The sequence below is a fragment of the Anopheles marshallii genome, chromosome 3 (genome assembly GCF_943734725.1).
Source record: "Anopheles marshallii chromosome 3, idAnoMarsDA_429_01, whole genome shotgun sequence".
NCBI classification, from domain to species: Eukaryota; Metazoa; Arthropoda; class Insecta; order Diptera; family Culicidae; genus Anopheles; species Anopheles marshallii.
In genome coordinates this window covers 7,417,956-7,440,096 of record NC_071327.1, presented here as the reverse complement: position 1 = coordinate 7,440,096, position 22,141 = coordinate 7,417,956, and the positions used below count along the sequence as shown (strand labels likewise).

Here is a 22,141-nt window from a genome sequence, read left to right as displayed (position 1 = left end):
CGCTATTCTGATGAAATATTTCGTCCATGTGCTTGGTAAACGGGAGAGCTTCTCATAGTGAATCTGTGAGGGATAGCCCCGTACACAACGGCAGGAAGAATTTCCTTTCCTGTGTGACCTTTTTCGTTACCAACGCAACGATTTTTCCCAACTACCGGCAGATGATGCATGCAGGCTTGCCCGAGAAATTCTGATAACCGCAAAATTCGATTAAAATGATTCCGACGAGTATGGTGATGGTTCTGATCTGACCCGTGGCTTCAGCTATTGCATTCTGTTTGATTATTTATTTTAAGATCACACAATCAAGGTGCACTAGGATCGTATATTGGCGAACCATTTCGTGCGCTGTTTTTTCTTCACTATCTACTCCAGTAGCGTCACTTGTCATGTTCAACTGACAGCTCGATTTGGTGTGGTTTTTGTGGGAGCTGGCAAGTAAATTTCCACGGACAGCTGATTGAAATGTTAATCCCTCTAGATTGCAATAGTTTTTATCGTTCAAATCCTTAGCCACAAGTGCATCAAACCACATTAAACCGATGAAACATTTAAAAATATGCAAGCTTAACCTACGTTAATTAACCGATGATATTTATTGTGTGAATTATTTGGTTTAGTTAAATTTAATTTCAATTTCAACGTAAATTATGCTTTGTATATTATATCTACTTTACCATCTAAGTATCACCACAGTCGGTAATTGTATAACACTTACCAAAATCCGTTCCTTTACACAGCCGGTACAATCGTTTCTAGATTCGATCATGATCGAAAAATAATTACATACAGCTGCGGAATTTGCTAGCAGCACAGCTCCAGCCCAAAAGCTCTCGTACTAACAATTAACATGGTCTTTCGCCATTTTACCGCAGTGCCGTACCGCACATCCGAATGTGATGTATTTATTGACTCGTGTGCCGATGAGATGCAACATGCCGTAAATTGAATTTTTAGACCAAACAAACCCCAATACCCAAACCGCAAGCATCGATCGTTCCGAATCCGAGCTCGATTAAGCATGAAGAAAGTGCGGAATACGACAATTTGAAGGACATCCTCGTGCCCGGCGATAGAATCCCACACAGGTATACCCTGCAACACCTGCAGTGGTCTTTTTACCTTGCTTTAATATTTAATCGCGCACACTATCGTTCAACGACGTCGTTATTCACCGGGCCTCCGAATAGTGTATTCTCCGGAAGTTGGCCTTCCCTTTTACATGGTTTCGTGTTGTCCAAACTGACCAGTCCGGTTACTGGCAGAAGGCTTTGTGCGGCATTCGGTTTGAAGATTCGGCCATAAGCCACATGTGCCTTTGGGGGCTTAAATAATTCAAAATAACCAACTCGACCCGGTATTGCCCACTAGAAATCCAGATGATTCTAGCCGAATACGTGCACACCGCTACACAACTACACGGGACGGGAACTTGTCTATCGGGACCCGGTTCCGGAAGCGAGTGCGCGCTCAAAGCTAACAAGAATATATGGCATCCGCATCGTAACGGGGGTTTCACGGTAGCAAAGACGGATTCGTTGAACTTCGGGGTTTATCCTGCAATCATGGGGAGATTAATCACCACCACCAACCAACCCGAGACACCACCTTCGCGAATCTGATTCCATCAGACAATACTAATGGCAGTTTAATGCCACGCTGGCTAATAATTTTCCTCCCAGGATGCTCCAATCGGTTTGCTGGATCGATCGGTAGGATAATGGAGAGAATGATTGGGTTCGGCAAATGGTTGGCAGGAATGACGGGGAGAGGGAAGGGAGGCACTCCGTCATGGAGTGCTAAAGTGGAAAATGGTACAATTGATCAGATCAGCTCAGACTCATCAAATTCTGACGATCGGAAATTACTTCGAAACCGTGGCAGCTGGCAACCGATGTGAAACGATGCACAAACGGTTCAATATTGAAGCGGTGCTGTACAAATTCCATATACATTACTACGGTTATGGGGGTTAATACACCCGTGAGCAGTACAGTGTGTACAGTAGAGGACAAACCATGCCCATATTTTAGCTTTAAGAATAAACTTTTTTTTAAGATTCATTCCCAAACTATCACATTATAGAAGTTAGCTGGAGAAAATTATTTTGTAGGACATATAAAAAGTTATTTTTCCGGGATTTTTCGTGGTGCGTTCGGTGCTGAGTGCCTTGTCTACATGAAGATAACCTTATCAGACCACAGAATCCAATAGTCCCGAAGGCATCCTACCAGCTCAGAAGAGTGAAGAAAAATCTGTCACATATCGCGCTAATAAAAAAAAAACATTCCACATTCGATCGCGCTCACCCTGCTTCGCTACGAACGACCGGATCTGATTTGACTTCGATGTTGCTCGACCGTACCACGCCCGCTAATCCAATGCTAATATCGAAGTCACGAGGACATCCGTCTGTCGTACATCGGGCCACCTGAACGTGCTCATACATAAGGCATTTGCCTCACTCGCCATCCAGTCTAGTGCAATGTGTGCCATGTCTAGGGGTTGTAAAACCAGGGGATGCTACCGAAGAGGTGAAATCAGCGAAAATAGGCTGTCTGGTGCTTTAGGCTTTGGCTGCCACTTGCTCGTGTGCTATGTCGCGTCGGTGGCTGTGGCACCACCGTATGTCAGTGTTTGTATGTGTATGTTCTTTAGCCGTCGGCTGACTTGACAGTTTCGCCACCGTGCTGCCATCATCGTGCAGCAGATACATTAAATATTTGATTTAACGTTCCAACTATTCGCGGTGTCAGAACGTTGCCTCGATCGTAGGCCTATCGCTAGACGGATTTTTCTTTTGGTAGCGCTACTCTACCGGGGATACATCCAGGAGGCATATTATATTTTACGAGCAAGTTGATAATAGCATCGCATTTTAATAGGACATTTTATAAAAAATAATACAAATTGATTTATAAGTAGTTGTACGAGCATCTATTGTTGTCTGAGGATGTTATTAAAGCTCTATGAAAGCTCCCTTCCATACTAGAAGCGTGTTTCACCGCCACAAAACATCTGCCAGCACACATGTCACCCCTTGTAACACGGGTACGAAACATGGATCCAATTTTCATTTCCGACTCACTCCATTGTACTCGGGAACGGCAACCCTCTCAATCCACACCCCACAACCGGGTTCGCAACCCTCTACATGCAAACAGCTCGGTTGCAAATCAACAGTCACTCCGTGGCGCCCTATTCTTGTGACAGCTAGTTGGGGGCTAGAAGGGGGCTACACAAAACACGAAAGAAATATCACGACCCAAAAGACTCCCTTCCGCGCACGTTTCTTCTCCTCCACCACCATGGCTGCCTCCATCTTGAATGGATTAAAAATGCAACCTTAATCCGAGTGCAACCACTCGAGGATAAAATGCAGCAAGCAGTTACGCGGCAGCAACAGTGTGCGCACTAACACAGCGAACCACCCCGGGACCGGTTGTTGAACTTTTCCGCTTTTCCGGCGTTCGGCGGGTGGGGGTCTGAAGAAAGCAGCCAACAGCCTACCGAAGCCACCGGTTGGTTCGGTTGGAAAATATGCACAGACACAATACCAAATCGCTTCCGTATCCGCTTCACTGCCGCCCGTACCGTTTCGCACTTTAATCCACTTTTGCCGCCGGCAGGCGTTTGGCACGGTAAAAGAGAGCTTGCCCGTCGCTTCCCGTGCCAAACGTGGCAGGGTTCTGAGGAACGCGGCAGGAAAATTCTTCTTTCGCTCTCGGTTAGTAGGAAAATAATATCACAAACCCTCCCACGGCCTCACGCGCGTCGTGGGTGTGCGCTTTACCTCAAGCGCTTAATCCTTGGGCGCTTTCGAGTCTCGTCCTGCTCTCGGTACCTGGCGTTGGCCTTTTTTACGCCCACTGAACACTTGGAGGTAAAGCGGGATTATTACCGAGTTTATCGATAATTGTGTTTGGTTTCTATCGCTGAGACTTCTTTGCTTGGACGGTCGTGTTCGGATAAGTTTGCTTGTGAACTGTGCCAAGTTGGGCAGTAGCTTTTTGGCCAGAAACTTGCACCATCACACCAAGCAGCCCGGATTCCACAGTACTGATGGTTGGGCTGATTTATACGAACCCCCTAAGTGTGCTGGAATGGAAAATAAATGCAACCGGTTTAACATCCAGAGCACTTTAACCTGACAGCTTCGGGATAAAGTTTCCGTTCGCGTGTTTGATTGATTTTTGTTTTTTGGCTACTCACAGCCAAGTTCCGTAACAAAGCGAGCTTTCGATTCACTGTACTTGGTAAGTTTGTTGTCTTACTTCCGTAGCTTAGCCTGAATTTTAAAGGGGAAAAGTTTCGATCGCTACCGTTTATCCCTCCGGATGGTGTTGTTTTTAAAAATACTGTTCGGAAGTTAATTAGCCCATCAACCTAACAACCTCCGGCTCGATGGGATCAAGTTAAAGTACAAGCGGAGCTTTATTTCTGATTGATTGATCGGACAGGTGAAAGAACGTTCAAAGGATCAATTGAGGTGCCATTAGCTAAAGTGTGGCAGGATTATTGGTAGGCATTATTTCTGCAAAGCGAAGTTTGATAGATCGTGGATTGTGGCAAAATCAACATTGCAAATTTATATTAAATTTATCAAATCAGACGACAAAACATGACTCTTGCTCAATGTGTACGTTTAAGGTCACTTGATGGGTGCTTTTTAACGTTTTAATAGTCTTGTTTTTAGAAATGTTATTCAAAGTCTTCCATAGAAGTAACTAATCCCGCACTAACTTTTCATCGAAGCGACACACATCAATTTGTAGATCTTTTTACAGAGTTTGAATGTTCGCTTCTAGGATAACATCCGATTACAAATCCTTTTTACACTGCCACTGGCACTGATTTACTCAGAAAAAAAGCTCCATCTGAAACTTTATCTCAACGATGCCAAAAAAAAAACGATCCACTTCCTACAGCGGACAACAAGATTTGGCAAGAATTTGTGCTGGTTTCCGTTTTTTTTCCTCTAGAAAAAAGTTTGCATACCACGCTCAAACTACTGAGATTCTTCCGCGCTAGGATTGTCGTGCTCAAAAATCCGTTTTGCAACCAATTTAACCTGCGCAGCGTCAACCCTTATGCTATCGTGGCAAGCTCGCAAAAAAAGTACGACAACTTTGTTAAGGAAACTTTGATGGGACATGTGACTCGGCTGGAAAACTCTCCTTTCATGAAGTGCATCTGCACACGAGAGCTTGCGGCAGGTGTTGTTTTTTTTCGTTCGGCGAATATGCAACCAGCAGCCATTCCCAAACGACACAGGTAGCCTCGAAAGGTGCTGCAGATCTGTTTTTGTGCTTATTTCGATTCGAACACCAACCACAAAAAAAATTCCAGTTGCGACAATTTCATTGTTATCAAATGCGCGTACTGTAGGGAGCGAATGAGTTTGAAGTTTGTTTGATGTGAAAACGACTTAAAAAGTACAGAAAAAACGAGAAATCAGGTGTCTATGGCGTCGATACTGTTCCAAGCAGGGTAGTAATGAAGTGCTTCGTGAAAGTTCAAGATGTCAAGACATGTCAGACAAAAAATATTTAATTCTACCCTTTTCTCGAATGTGCATTGCTTTAAGCATCTTTACTAAATGCTTCAAGGTAGGGCCATGGAATCCCATCACGATTCTTTTACATCTCGAACTCTTTTTTATTATTGTTCTATATTGATCTATAGTGACGTGCTGTTGGTGAAAGAAAGGCAACAAGTTTTCACAACACCTTCAACCGTAAATCATGTACCAGCTTGCATTTTTCCCCACCGCCATACTTTCTCACTTTGCTCTTCGTAATAAACTGCCAAACAGACATCAGCTTCGTTTTATATTCTCTGTTTTTCAATTCAACTCCACGCAACGTCAGCTTCTCTTATCGGTACCTTTTAATCACTGAGCAAAATAGAGGAAGAAAATCCTTTCCACCTAACTACTACTATTCCATTGCGAAAAATATACCCTCTTGAGACCGATTTATGGTAAGAACGGAAAGTGGATTGCTCTCGCAAGACAAACACACACACACACCCAAACACACCAATGAACCATTTATCTCTCCATGTGCATCCGCTCCATTGTCGAAGGTCGGAAAAGTGCAATGTCGCGCCACGTGTCTGCACCATTCCAGACACCGCAGATATTGTGCCGGGTCTGTGACCAGTTTGCCGTCTCGGGTTCGGTTTCGCTTTCGCGTTTTTCGCGACGACGATGTATACGCCATCGACCAGACGACAAAGAAAATGAACAACACTTTCGAAGGGAAAAACTTTTCCCACGATCCTTATTTGTGGTACGTACCAGGGGCAAGCAACACGGAACGAAAATGCATACCTACAGATCCAACCACACCGAACGTTGGCAGTAGTGCATGCTACGGGAGTAGATCGAGACGTTCTGATTTATCTGGCTCTAGGGTGACGCGTACCCTTTATCTTCTGTTCCGTGATTGTCTGAAGTCTGAGTTATTATGTGTCTGTCGTCTGACAGCATGCAAGACAGAATGAGGAAAAGAGAGCAAGATGTCCTACCATAGTAATTGCATTTTATAAGCAAAAAACAGCTAAACTCACCCAACACACACGAAAGCACCCGGTGCAACCACTTCCGGGTGCTGATGAAACACTTCTTTCATCTCGGAAGCTAGCCGAATAACACAAAAAAAACAGACAACTTTCACAATTCGATTACCGAAAGTCTCTACTCGACTCCATTTTCTTAGTTGCCATTTTCTTTATCGCTTTTCCATTATGGGTTTTCTTTTTTTTTTCATTTCCAGAATTTCCCCCAACACATCGCCGAAACGGCGACTAGCGGCAGAGAATGGTCAAGCGGAGTGGCGCAGCAAGAATCAATCGATTCGCACCTCGGACGCGATCAGCATCGGCGACAGTGACACTTCCGGTGACAACAAACCGTCCTCGCACGACGAAACCATCATCACGACGAAAAGTCCAACACAAACAACACTGGTAAGTGCAGTTAGAAGAAGAATTATTTTATCTTAATATTATTTAAACGAAAAGTGTTTGCAATTTACGCCTTTAATATTAGGAATTGTATATAACAATCATGCATCAGCACAATAACTTATGCAAAAAAGTATGGGAGCTCTATGTATTGCATTAAAATAATTTCACTTCTTTTCTGCAGTTTCTAATTTGTCTTGTATGTAGTATTTGTTCCCAAACACTCACAAAGCACGAAAGCGTAGAAGTATGCAATTATTAAAAATTTTTTATAGCTGCTGCCGCTATCGCTTCTAAAACATTTGTTGCATACTTTTAGGCGTTGAAAACACTATAAAATCATTAAACAAAATCACATTTTGGGAGTGTAACAAAGTCCTCAATTTTATTGTTTAGGCTATTTCTATGGAGCTATTCATGAATCTCCCGTTTGACGACCTTAAATATATTTTAATAGCTTTAAAAATATCATAAAAGCCTTCATGAAAGGTACAGTTTCAATCTCCAAATAAATTAATGTCCTCTCCTAATCTCTAATCAACTATGACCACGACCCAACAGGACGTTTAAAAATATACACTAAGATTCATTCGTTCGTATTTCTTTCTCACACTCTCGGATCATATCCATGTTTCCGATAGCGTATCAGTAAACGCCTCAACAAAAAACACACACACACACATATTGTTCATATATATAGCACGCAGCATTTATATTTTATTTCGTCATGCATGATCCTTTCGCCGCTTTGAACTCACCTTTTTCTCCAGCGACGTCCAGCTGCCGAGTTCGTCCTTGGAAATGGATTAACACCTCCAGTGCTGGATGTTTGTGTGTTTTTTTTCTCTCCACCTACCTGTTTGCTACCGAAGGTGTGAACCGTATGTCACTTTCAATCAACTGCCTCGGTCAGTTCATGCTTACGATCTATGGACTTACTCACAAATTTGTTCATTTTTCGGCAGACCCATGAAAGCACTACTATTTTTGGATAAGCGAATGTTATTTGCAAACAACTTTCACCTGTATTGCTTAGTTTGCATTTGGAGCGAGTGAGGAAGCAATCAGATGAATGACCAGAAAGTGGTGCAGGAAGCAAAAAAGGATACATGAAGACCCAGTAGGCTAAGGATCGTATAGATGGGAAAAAGCCAACCACAAGCAGATTGATGTGGCGTCACAGATACTTTTTTTGGATTCCATTTACTTCTCTTCCTATTTCTGGAATGCGAGCACAAAACGTTGTGGTTTTGGTTTCTAGTTTCCCTTTCGAACAACACAGACCTCTGTTTATCCTTCCCTCTTTTCGCTATGCGGAAATGGAGACGCCCGGTTGCTCATACAACTGTTGTGAATTATTGATATTCTTTTCGGGTCCCGGACACGTTCCAATGCCGACTGATGATGGTTTAACCGTATCAGCGGCAGTATGATGATGTGGTGCCACGGAGCTGTGGCCTTCTTCGTATGGTCTGACTGTTCGACCAATCGACTATTGACCTAGCCCTCGTGTGGTTGGCTTTCTCCTGTGTCACACGGCTCGCAAATGGCATATATATGTTGCATGTGCCCCTGAATAAATTATCTTTTTTTTCCTAGACAGAACCATATTTTCCTTCCATTCGCACCATGAATGCATGGCGATAGAAATTACGCTCCAGCTAAGCATTTGTCTTGTAATGAGAAATATGGTGTGTGCGTTCTGTGTGCGCGATTGGTAAAATAATTCACCAACCAATTCAAATTCGCTTGCTTTAAATAGATGTGAGACAGTAATTATCATATATTCAGAAAATTCAAGTCACAATTACTTGAATATTTTATTAAATAATATTAAACAATATCATTTATATTGTTATAGTAAAACCATTCTCACAATGCCATGCGATAAATTGTTCACCCCATAACTACTTGTAAACAAATATAAATGCTATCTACTCCCACAAACTCAACGCTGGAAAACAACAATCCAATTTTCAAAATAGATAAAAAAACTGCTTCTAAAATTACGACCAAATCGTGGCAACTGCAACGGCGACAAATATTATCTTTCGGTGAATGATTCTAATAAATTTGAGTAAATTTAAAATTGCACCCAGCTCGCACACCGCAATTTTGCTGTGTTTGCTTAAAAAATAGCTCCACAGCTCCGTCGCACGAATGTGCGCTGCCGGGATCTTGCTCCCCGTGTAGCCATTTTTCCCCCTCACTTGACCGTCTCCGTCTACTTCTTGGGAAACGGTGGAAGGAAAAGATAGTTTAGCTTAAGTACCATCAACAAAACCATCTTCGCGTTACGGCCACTGTTTAGTGAAACATTTGATATTCTCTCGCAAACATAAACGGGGAATGTAGCGTGTCTACGGTACGGGAGTGGATCCCGGATCCCGGAATGGAACGGGGGAATAGTTTTCTTCCTCCCTTTCAGTTCCGAAAAAAAAACGCGGCAGAGAAAGATTTGCGGCGATTGCGAGGGAATGTCCTTGTTGGTTTCCTTTTTTTTTCTTGCTGCCTCTTCGTACAAGTTCGGACTTCCGGAAGAAATGGTCGTTCCGTTTTTTCCCTTCTCTTTCTAGATCTCCCTTTGCTAGTTCAGCATACCCACGCGATGTCTAACTGTGCGGGCCGTGTGCTTCATCTAACTATATTGCTATCTGTATGCTGCGCAGAGCAGAGCATACAAACAATGGAGGGTTGCGGAGAGAGCAATGAAAACGTTGCAGACGGAAGCATAAATCACATAAAAGTGTAATTTCTTCCAGCAAAATCCCAGCCCGTTTTCGGTAGGTTGCTGCTGGACGAGCACACCATGAAGGCAAAAATCTGACCGTAATCGGAATAGCACCCATGAAAAGATGCTTCGACAAGGAAGCGAAATGTTAAATAAATTTCCTTTCCTTCAGCGCTTGGTACAACTATTCGCTTGTCCAAAGCATGGCACGATCCGTCCCCACGTCCTGGCACGTCAAATGAAACGGATAAAACAAATGATAGTTACCAAGATTTTATGCCACAGACAAAATTCTTTCAATAAACATTCGCTTATTTTTCGTTGATAAGAAAGCACCAACAAGAAGGTCTCCTCCCCTCCCCCTCTCCCGTTTCTGCTATCACAAACGACCGCCATATTTACGGAATTCGGAATAGACAGCTTCTGTTTACTTTCTCCATTCTAGCGTGCTAATAAATGGAAGGGAAAAGCTGATGCGCTTTTATGTGCCACGTGCAGCATAGAAACACGGGGAACCAGTTTTGAGATGGATATCAACCCTATTATCGAGTAATAAGAGGGACTGTCTTTGGCGCCCTCCTTACTTTCCCTTTCAGCGGAGAGGCAAAGGCAAGGTTCGATGTTGGCATTTTTTCTCCCCTATCAACCCCATTCTTTTGGCAACATCCTTACCTAGATGCTTGGCATTATTTATCAACGCTCCTTCCTATTTCGTAACCGTTATTCACAGGCAAATGAATTCGCAGGAAATGATTATCCTTTTTCCCTGTGATGTTTGAATAGTTTGCTGCCATCCGTCCACTGTAAACAGACAAATTCCCATCAGAGCATTCTCCGTCCTTCGGTTTCGTTTGGCGTAGTGGATGCAAATATGTTTTAAAATCACTTCTTATCAATTTGTTTGCAGCGCCACTCGTTATTATCGATTGCTGCGAGATTGATTCGTTTTACCTGATTAAGCTGCCGTTAAATTTCTTCTTTTTTTTATTACATTGATTGAATAGTGACAACCTCGATAATCGTGGAGTATTCAACTGATTTTTAATGACATTTTACAAAGAAAAGAAATTAATTTACTGATCATTTTCTTCGTTTGCAGAACGGTTTTATACTCTTTGAGTGTTCTTCACAAAGGAATCGAGATGCTAAAATTAAATTTCATTACGAATACCTTTTGCGTACATTTTCATTAAAATTAAATATAAAATCTTAAAGTTAACGACGTTTAGTAGTAGATGGCCACAAAAGAATAGTAGAAAGGGTTTAGACTATGTGATGCTCTTACTCGGAATAAGGTTTTTCCTTTCACGGTTTGCGGAAGGAAATGTATCCCAACCAACGTGAATTTGTATCCTAGATTAAGTTACCAATCATTGTAAGCAATACGGTAATGTAATGTACGGCAAATACAAACAGATACATATTTGCTACATTTGCTTTTTCATACAGTAAATACGAAAACATGGAAAAGATAAATATTTAGCACGTTTTCCCATCAAACAATATCCGATCTTTGAAATAAATATAGTACACCAAACTGACAGCTGTCAAAAACATGAGTTAATGGGTTAATATCAGCTAGTGGTTGTCATTAAACATCTTCTCGTAACTTAATCTTTACTAACAATGCTAAATTTAGCTGAATCTTTCATTCCCAATTTTCGCCACCCATGCATTATTCTTCATAATTTTATGTCGTTCCTCCATTGTTTTTTGTCTAATAATCACATTACCGTTTGTGTTTTTTCACCTTCAGCCAAAGACGCGCCCGCCGAATGCGATGCCCCAGCGTTACGCAAGTCTTCCATGTTCGAGTCCACCCAAGTTGCAGGATTTGTCCGGATCAAACGATACCGCTGGCGGAAGTCTCGACGGTGGCCGGAACAAGCTCGGTATCGGTATCAGTGCCGTGCACGATGCGGTTCTACGTGGGATGGCCCGATTGCCTGGTAAGTTAAGCTTATTGTATTCGATTCATCTACAGCAGTTTGTTGTTATGTATATTATTTAACTAAAGTAGGAAAATTATAACCATTTTTTTTATTTCAAAATTAATTTTTGTGTTGCGTTTTTCATGTTGCAACGTACCAAATTCATTTTTCCCAACGAAACATCAACGAAATACCTCTTTTCGTAATAACATTTGCGCCATAATTAGCCCAATTATGAATACTTCAGTTAATAACCCGCCAGTTAAAATTCCCCTGAAACCAAGGCAATACACACCAATGCAACGTTATCCACACTTAATAGCGTTTGTGGTTGAAAAATTAAATTTTCATATCAGTAGCCATCACTGGGTTGCTGGGTGCTTTATCCTTTTTTTTTTTGTTTCGTTTCGTTCCGTATTAAGCCGTTCTTCTCGGTTGCTGAAATTCCCCCAGGTGGGTGGAGAATACAGTGGAACTCTACCATTGCCAACGCCATTGCGTTCTAGAAATTGCTTTCGAGCATAACACAGAACAACAAAAACAATCATTTGGCGAGCATATTTATATTTGGTGTTTTTACTTCACACGAAGCTTTTCCAACCGGTTTCAGTTGGCAAGTTTCTTCCCGTCCCGTAAGTGGGATGTTGGGTACGGTGGATTGACATTTGCCTCAACTCTCCACGGTGCACTTTCACGGAAGGATGAAATTATGTGCACCACGGGAAAATGGAAAGAGCAAGAACCGCTCGTGTCCGTGCAGAAACAAATAATCGATGGGAAACTAACCGTAGATGCATGGCCGGTACGGCAACAAAGATAAATGAGATGGCCTACGGGCACGCAGCGGGCTGACGCTAATGTTGCGTGAGTTGTTGTCGTAATTATCTTAAGCCTGATGCCGGTACCAAATTTAGATTGGAAGCTATTCTTTTTTATCTATCAAAGACGTAATTGGTTGTGATGTTGCTAAATTGTGAAAATTTTATTGCAAATATTGTAGTACTGTTAATCCACGCTAAGAGGGTCAGTGCATTTAATAAGGTTTAGTTGAACATATTTCAAAGCAGATCTGTTTCAATGCCACTTTAAGCATTGGCACACAAACGCAAGTGGTACAGTTGATAGATGATAACCTTTAGACATCATTAATCGCCCGTTCATACACTGACCGAATGCTCTGATTACTCGCCTGTGCCCAGATTATTTAAATTCTATATTTTATTCCTTTTTAACCATGTTTTCGTAAACCATGTTTCGGTTTTCAGAATTTTAAACACTTAATAGTTATTTGGAGGCGGAGAAAAGCCACGTTTAGTCGTCTGAAAATAACCAAGTTTACGCATTAACGTTATGGCTTTAGTGATTGAAGACGCATCCACGAATCATGCAGTTACTCACGTGTGGAAAACCCTTTTCAACCCTTTCGAAATGGTATTTGTACTCCTCGATTGTACGCTCCTCCTCGTTTTCATTGTGACCAACGGTGAACTTGTGTACACCGGACGCGTATTGTATTGTTTTCATCGTATCCCGAGGCAACGAGTATAACGCTGCTATTGCGTTGAAAGGATACTCCGTCGTAGTACTGCTGGTAGTGATCAATTGTTCCGTCGTAGTACTGCTGCTGGTGATCGTTCGTTCTGTCGTAGTCGTAGTTCGCTCAGTTGGTTCGTTGGTTTCTTCGATGACCGGTACAACAGCTTGGTCGATCTCTGCAACAGTTCAACGTACTAATAAGATACACTCGTTTGCATGGCGACACAAGCGTGTTCGGAGTTCGGAGCTGCACCCGCATACCATTAATGCTTTCCCACTCTTCACTTAATCCGTCCTGCTGAGGTAAAGGGCTACTGAAGACATGGCCAATTAAAAGTACACCAATGACGCGAACTAGAAAATATTTCCCACTTTCACAACCGCTTCCAGCCATCGTGAAGAAACAGGGCGAACCAATCAAAATCAACCTGTCTTCGTAACGATCGATACGACACTGCGCGGTTGCACAGTCGAACACAAGCGTCGTGCTCGACGTTGTCTGTGGTTGTAGCTCAGGGGGATTGTTTTCTTTTTTTAGCATTTCCTATCCTCCGGCACTGTTGAAGCGCGTCGGGGATTCCCTAGATGATAAGACGAAGTGAACGAAATCATCGTTTAATCATCCATTTGATTCGCAATTGCTGGGGCACATTGATTGAACTATTAAGCTCTTTTTCCATTTCATTCTACGTTGGCGCTGTATATTTACCGGCTGGACCGACATTAATCAAATCGACGATTACTTCTTGATGCTGCATTCATAGCAGTTCCAACTTATTTGCTTTGAAAAGCTAATTTATTACTGAATCTTGCTTGATGTAATTATACAATTATTGTGTGTGTTTTTTTTAACGTTCAGGCATTGATCTTTCCGTACGTCCTGCTTTATGTTTATCTATTAAATTTGAATTTAATCTCTGCGTAAACGAGCAATGATCAATGAATTCAAGTATTGTACAACATCAGGCCTTTTCGGAATAGTTTTTACAATGAACCAAAACAACAAATGACTTCTATTTTTTCCATTTTAAACCTACCTGGTTCCTTCAAACAGGTAATAAAGTTACTGATCACATTCGACCCAAGATCACAACGTTATTATCAATACCATAAATCTGCAGTACAATGCTAAACAATCCAAGCAGTAATGGAATAGCTTGAAGTAATCAGAGACGTGCCAGGTGCTGCATATAAAACACACCTGCGATATAATCTAGCATTGTAAACGCTTCCGAAACAGGTCAACAGACATGTAACGGATATAACACGGTTTTTTTTTTTTTAAATAACACGCAAAGCGGAAATGCATTTATGTAGCTAAATTAACCAGACAACCCGTCCATGGATGTACTTTGTCCCAACAACCTTAAAGCAGGGGTGTCCATTACTGCGCTACCGCAACCAAGAGTTCGTCTAGAGTTGTACTCCCTTTCCTGCTAGTCTGTATCCCCTTTATGACACTCGCTTCCAACCGATTGTAAATCCTTTCTCGGGATATTGGTGGATGTAACCTCAAACCAGCAAAATCTCCCTCTTAACCCCCCCTCTTGCACTGTGCTTGGGTGCGTCTATGCTGATTTACTGACTGCTAATAAAGTTTTACGACGAGCATGATCGCACGGTGGTTGAAAATCAAAGAAGCATTTATGCGTTTCCACACGCCAGCAGTGCCGAGTACCCTCCGATGTGATATTTGACACCCTGAGAAGCCTTTCCAATTCGTGCGTAGGCAAGCAGGGTACGGAGCGCAACGGAACCGTGGCGGCTGTTGAGGGCTTTAGAGTGATAAGGGTGTAAGCATGATTAATGCGTTCGGAAATAACTGAGCTATTGTCGGTTTGGCGCCTCGTACATCAAACTTCATAACATCAAATCCGGGCAACTGACAAATAAAGACTCATTTCGGGGGTTTGGCAAAGAATCACTTACAATGAAATCTTAGCCGTCTGAGAAGACACGCATTGGTAGGTTTTCTTCGGGAAGTTTTGGGGAACTGTTTGATTTATTGGGAATGCGCTACAACTTCTTTTACATCTTACATCTATCAGAATTACATTTAACATAGCAATGGATGGAAAAGATTTGCAAGTTGAAATAGGTCGATAGCTAATATTTGACAATCTTATTTGCCTCCTTTTCTTCACAGAACCAATTCTTAACGAGCACCCCGTAACAATCTATCCTGGCCGGGCGTCACCGACACGTCGCATGCCTCCACGTACCCTGTCCGGTTCGATAGAACGCCACCGGTTTCCAACGTCGGATAACTCCACCTCCACATCGCAGGAAAACTCCTCGCCGGAAAACAACGAGTCCGAGTACAACGAATCGTCCCTATCGCCCACCCACGGTCACCTGCAACCGCTGCAAGGTGGTACACCCGTCACCTCGCTGTTAAGCCGAATATTTCACCAAAACGCGACCGGTCCTCCGCCATCTTCCTCCTCAGTCGCTCAACACCATTTGCATCATGGAGCGACCCGTGGCCATCGTAATCCCCACGGGCCGGGTGTCATTCCGGGGCTGCCCACAAGAACCGCCGGACGGCCGGACAGTGACGATGAGCGGTTTTCCGATGACTCGCTAGAAGAATCCTCACTTCCACCACCTCCCGGTCCACCGACCGTACCACCACCTCCGTCCCTATCCGCACCGGTTACACCCTCGAAGCGGCACAGCATTGCCTGGGAGGTGAATCTTGACGATCCGGCAAGCTTCGGTGATCCTCTCATCATCACACCGAAAAGCTCTACCGCGGTTAGCTCGAAGGTAAGCAAACGGACGTAAATAATATCCACTTTAATTCTGCCTCACCGACTGGAAGCTGTGGCTCCTTGTTAGGGACAACAATTATTACTTCACAGCATCGTAAATATACATACACACCGCCTACAACCCAATAATTCGGAGACCAACGAAATTGAGTTCCGGGGTACGCAGACCTTTCCATCGGCACTTAATGAGGCGTGTTAACGGAACCGATTTCGATAATCTACATGCTAACCCCGTTTTAGTACAGACCTTTTTTTTTTTGGTTGAAAAAGTATCCTTACGGAAAGGATTATAATGGCAATAGGGAACACGTTTTTTGTACGTGCCAGCGCGCGCCAGCACACTGTTGCGTTTTACTGTTGCGTGTCGAATTTTACAACCCCGGAAAAAGGGAAAACAAGCTCGACCCACTTCTAATCATAATTATCATGATTCTTTGTATCGTGCTGAACGTTCTTTTGTACATTCAGTGTGTGTATGCTGTCTGATTAATTTGATGGTTGTATGGTTGTATTTTGTTGATTGTTATCATACCGATTGTTTGTTTATTTGATTAATCTCTGGTAGCAAAAGATTTCGAGTGTAAATATTTCACCCAAAAGTTGTCAAGATTTTATAGGAAGTAAATGATTATATTTTTCAGCTTAAACTCCTCTGTAACTCTCACTTGTTGCAGCCCTTGTTGAACTTTTTCAAACAAAATGAAATGTAATTTGCCTTTTATTATAACAAGTAATGTATGCTTTTTGTGATAGTTAAATTTGTTTCGAATTTACCATAACATTACTAACATTTTACAACAGTTTAAACACATTTCATCTTAAGGCACTCGGTTCGTCCAACCTGCACGCCCTCCAACAGCTTTCTCAGCACGACCTTCAAAAACACCGTCCTGGCACGTGCGCTATTTATCAAAAAAAAGGCAATTTCAATTACGAAAAGTATCTCATGTCTCATAAGAACCCATCCTCCATCTATCCCCACTGGGCCTATTTTCCTTGCTCTCATATGTCGTTTTTAACAAGCGAAAATGACCGACCACAAGAAAAAACCCGGTAGCCCCTGGGAGACCTCGAAGCACCGAACTACTTGTGCTGCCACTATAAACACGCGCATCAAACCATCAGCTTCATGATGTTCGCTTCGTGCTAAGGATCCATTTTTCCATCTATCCTCCCTTGCAACGCCATCCCGCACTATGGTTTTATCACACTTTTCATCTCTATTTATAAAACCGACGGGATGTGAAATATGAGGCCACGTTTCATCTCCCGTGTTTGCTAGCATCCCAACACCAAAAAAAAAAACACGGAACGCAACAACCGCCGAAAGGTTGCCGCTTTCGACAAACTTTTTGCCCAACTTTCACTAAACCCCACCCACCCCCACAACGGCGTTACTTTCGAGGTGCTTTATTGGCAAGTTGGCGTAAATTTATGTCCCGCACCAGAGAAGAATGCCTAATCGGTGTGTGTGTGTGCCGGAAGCGGTCCCAAAAATTGGACGGGGATCGTTGGGTTGGGCTAAGGAAAAAGGAAGAAAAGGAAACAAACACATCGACCCCACGGGGTCGATGCGATCGGTGCTCTGATTATGAACCTGTGTGTGTGGAATCATTGCTTTTATTGCTGTTTAGAGTTATTGCATATTTGCAGGCGCTTTTGTCTTTTTGCCTTGACACACTGTGTTCACGGCTATATGTCCGAATCGGATGGGTCAACTGTCTGGTGGATTTTTTTTTTCCAACAGCCTGGCGGAACCATTTACTTAATTGTATCCACTTCAAATTGGACATTGCGTTTTGGGCATAAATTTTCTTACAAGATGGTTCTACATGTTATCAGGGCACTGTTGATGACCTTCGTTCCCGATGCGTGTAAAGGCGAAAGGACAAGAGATACTTTTTTCTTAACTTTGCGCTTCATGCTCAGACTGTGTCGATCCGAAACCGTCCACTGTGTTTGATGAAGGTTCGCCCCAAAAGAAGTGGCATAAATAAATATTTAAGTGGACAGTCGGCAAAATGGTTGATGGAGACGCATGGTGATGTGGGTATCCAAATGACATATGGACGCTATCTAATATCGGAGAAATAGAAACTGTACAGTGGCTCCATTCTTTATCTAAAATTGTATACAATCTAGTGTCATAAATCAACGCATTTTTATAACCTTCAAAACAATCCTTATGCAACCATGGCTATAGGCAAATGATTTTTTTAGCTTTCCTCATTCGATGCAAATGCAAACCACAACATTCCTTCGCGGCATGCCATTCCAAGATATGGCACATTCGTTGAACATGCAACAATATCTGCATGCCTTACCGAACTGTATCGAGCGGTATCGCTGCTTATATGCTTTTCACACACACGATCGACAAACAATGAGATGTCGCCTGCCTGCATCCGTGCCGGTATCGTTACTCGACTTCTCATAATTCATTTGCATATTTTCCTGAAGGTCCCAGCGTGCACTTGCGAGGACACTTTTCCAAGCCCACTTTCCCCGGCTCACTCGAGACACTGCAAGATACACTACTATCTCCTCCAATATGGCGTTGTAGCGCTGCAACAAAAAAACACACACACATGGTGGACCATTAATCCTAGCGATCTACCCTCGGCATATGACGGCACAGACGGTAGCTATCTGTATCCGCCGGTAGAAAGGTGTTTGGCCGAAAACCTGCCGCGTTTGGCCTACTTTTGTGTCGTTCACCTGCATGGTGAGTGTTCGGTGAAAAAACCGCTCGACCGAATTCCCCACCGGGAGATACAGTTCAGGCCTCTAAAATAAGGAACTCCCCCATGCTTTTTTTTTCGTTTTCCTTCGCTATTCAACATTTCACAATCGACAAAAAAAATCCGTGACGAGTGCTTTTCCCCGGTGGACAGTCGATTTCCGGCCCACCGTCTTTCCCGATATTTAACTACGTTTTTTTTTTTTCATCGCAACGATATGTGTGCCAATGCAAAACAAAAGCTCAGCGACAGCTTCCGGTACGTCGGTGCCTATTGCTGATTTTGTATCTTTCGTACGCGCCTCTTCAGTACGGCCAGGCTTCCGTATGGTGCTCCAAAACTAAACCGGAACGGAAGTGCACTATGGAAAGCGGGATGAAACGTTGGACATAAAAAATAAATGTTTATTTTATTCCGAATCGTTTGGTGTACATAATTTAATTTTTTTATTTAATATTTCTACAATACTCAAAACATACTTGACGATGATGTCCTTTTTGTTTTGCCTACCATGCCACCTGGTGTTATGTGCAGGTGTTTGGAATCGTTCAATAAACAATGCGGACAGTACCGCACTAACCTCAAAAACCCGACGCCTTATTATGTTTTTTGTTTCCCCCGCTTCATTGGAATGCATTGTCACGAATACGCCATTCCTTGGGAAAAGTTCCCGCCTATTTTTTTTCGTACAATGGTCCATGTTTTTCATCCCGCAAGCTTTAAGCCTTTGGGGCAAACTCTATCCGCATCCGCATCAACACCGCAGTCTGGCACGCAGCAGCTTATCGAACCGTGCCGCAAATGAATGTATGAATCATCCCCCGAGGTTGTACCTGGCGGTGAGCGATAAGGTAACGCCGTCAAGTCACATTTGCTTCGTGTGTTCGGCAGCATTAGACTCGGTTGTGCCCTGTACGAGGGGAAGCTGGAGGGCTCAGAATGTCTTCTGGTTTTGTATGTATTTCCCTGGTGTATGCATGCACTCGAAATAGATGACACCTTCTCTCGCGATGGCTTTTGTTTGCCTTTCAACACCTTCAGTGTTGGAGGTGTTAAATGTGGTACGTTTCTCCATTATGATGGCCTGTTTAGCAATTCGTAGGGCAAAACGGGAGAGCTACCTTGGTGAAAGTTTGGTGATGTTTTAGTTTTAAAACAAGAATAATTTGATCAAGGATCTCTGAAATTGGTGTTTTTTTAAAATATTTGTTACAATTATACTTCAAAGCATGGAATGGAGCTTTGGAAAAAAGTATTTCGTTTGTTTGGGACATATTACTGTATCTTAAAACTTCCACTCGTCACCATATTTAACACCATCACAGCGATTTTGGAAAATTCATACTTGTGTATTTCATTTTGCAAATGTGGCTCTTCACCTACCAGGCAACTTATCGAAGGCAATGAAGAGAAACTCCATTGCCGCCACTCCAACCCACTGAAATGATACCCGTTCAACTTATGCGAGCTAAAACTTTTGCAGAACCAGAAGCAACAACATTCCTTTGTTGTCTGCTGCCAAATGCAAATTCCACCCGCACCGTTACCAGATATTCGAATGATAATGCAACTCAACCACTTTTCCGCCGGCTGTGTGTTTCCCTCGAATGTTTGCTGCTTGATTCGAATTCGCACCGCATTGTAGCATCCCGACGACATGAAACGGTAGTAAACCGAAGAGCTTTCCCACAACCCGGGAGTGGTGAGGGGGGAAGGGGAGGGTAGTGCACCTAGGAAGATAATGCACTTTTGGTTTGCTCGCTCTTTGGCAGGCTCAACACAACCAACCATGTGGCCATCGGGCGAGTTAGTTTATCTCGCACGATGCCAGACACGGGACCACCATTGGGTAATTTTGCCGGGTAAAATTAAAGTGAAAGAGTATTTAAATGCGATTTCAAAGGTATCCGCAAAACAAAAGAAGTTCGCTGCAGAAGGAACAGAAACGGAGGAAAAAAATTTCCACAGCAGCGGTACTCGGGACGCGAGAGCAAGATCGAAGAATTGTTGCATTTAACAGCAATTAAAAGCATCCCGCTGGTTGTGGAACTGAGGCCGCGTTCTGTACACTCCTTCCGATTAAGGGAAGCCGGCACGGCATTGTTTGCATTTCATCTCATGTTTCGGCAAACTATTCACCGAAAGGTTTTGTATGGGGTGTTTTTTTTTTTACTTTCGAGTTAAAAGTTTAATTAAAAGCCATCCCCGGTTCGGCTTCTAACACTTCATTGTTAGCGAGCAAACAGGCAAGCAGGCGAGCAGCAAACAGTTCAACTAGTTTGAGGTGAAAAGTTTAGAAATCTTTCACAGAATGTGTGTTAAAAACTTTTCCCTCACTCACCGCTATTCACGCGGAATAATGCCTTTTATAATGCAGCTACAAGCTGTTGATTCTGCAAGTCCGAACCCCAGAGTGTGTTGTTGCATTTTCGTCGTGTCGAGTCATTTCCCGGCAATAGGTCAAACTAATTTGCACAGATGGAAATTCCGCTGAAATTTATCCCATTCGCGAAACAAGAAGCAAGTTCGAAACATCGTGACAGTTGCCATTTCGTACCGTTTGCACTTTGGGGAGGGAGGATGGAAATGGGGCGTTTGTCTCAGCCCGGGGTTTGTCCGGGAAACTCGTGAACGATCGAGTGACAGCTTCATCCGTTATTTAGCACATCAATGTCAGCATTAATATTGCAAAGTTTTCACTCGCACAGCAGCGGACCGGCCGGGACGAAAGCTGATGCAGCAGAAGGCTGTTTATTTGCCATTCTGTTACTGTTTTTCTTTTTCTTGGTGAAACTTGCCATGCTTTCTTGAAGTTCTAGATGGTCCTGTTGAAACAGTTCACTTTTTGTGCTCCGTTTGCATATTTAGTGACCACTTGAGCCGCCGACTTCGTTCAGTGGCTGCACTTTTCTTACCGTCGTTGTGCAAATGTTGGTTTTAAACATCAAGTAAATTCCCAAAAGTCACTCCACCTTTTTTTGGGATCAAATAGTGATGTTGTTATCGTTTCTGGATTTTTTTCAAGCTTAAATGGAATATGCAAAGCTTTCTAAACAAAAAAGCTCTGTACAGTTTCAATTTCGGGTTGACGAAAATCCAAAACGTGTAGTTATTACACATGCATCTCATCGCACTCCGGTTCGAAATTGGCAACAATCTACAGTATTAGTTCTTGCTCTGCCTCTCAAAATCGGAACTCCTGTTGTGGAATATTGAACAGGAATTTTCCTCATAACTAAAAGCATCTCCAGAATGGATAGTAATATTGATTTCACTAGAATGCTTTCTCTCGCCCGTGGCTTCCTGACCCAATCCCAATGACAAAACCACCAAACGTCTCAAATGCCCAACTTAACCGATTTAGATTACCTGGTTGAAGTGTGGTTGACAGGAAATGGTTCTAACCATCCAGGTGCTGTAGTATTCCACGCATTAGTGAAAGTTTCGTACAGCATTTTC

The 22,141-nt window shown here is 42.9% G+C and overlaps 1 protein-coding gene across 1 annotated transcript in view; it reads left to right on the top strand.

Moving 5' to 3' along the window:
- The window catches only part of LOC128716353 (mucin-5AC), a 142,962-nt gene that overhangs the window by 94,382 nt on the left and 26,439 nt on the right, over positions 1 to 22,141 (top strand). Inside the window, exons 5-7 of the mRNA XM_053811272.1 lie at positions 6,780 to 6,972; positions 11,457 to 11,649; positions 15,314 to 15,936. Of these exons, the coding sequence (XP_053667247.1) occupies positions 6,780 to 6,972; positions 11,457 to 11,649; positions 15,314 to 15,936 (1,009 nt within the window). The remainder of the gene's footprint in view (positions 1 to 6,779; positions 6,973 to 11,456; positions 11,650 to 15,313; positions 15,937 to 22,141) is intronic.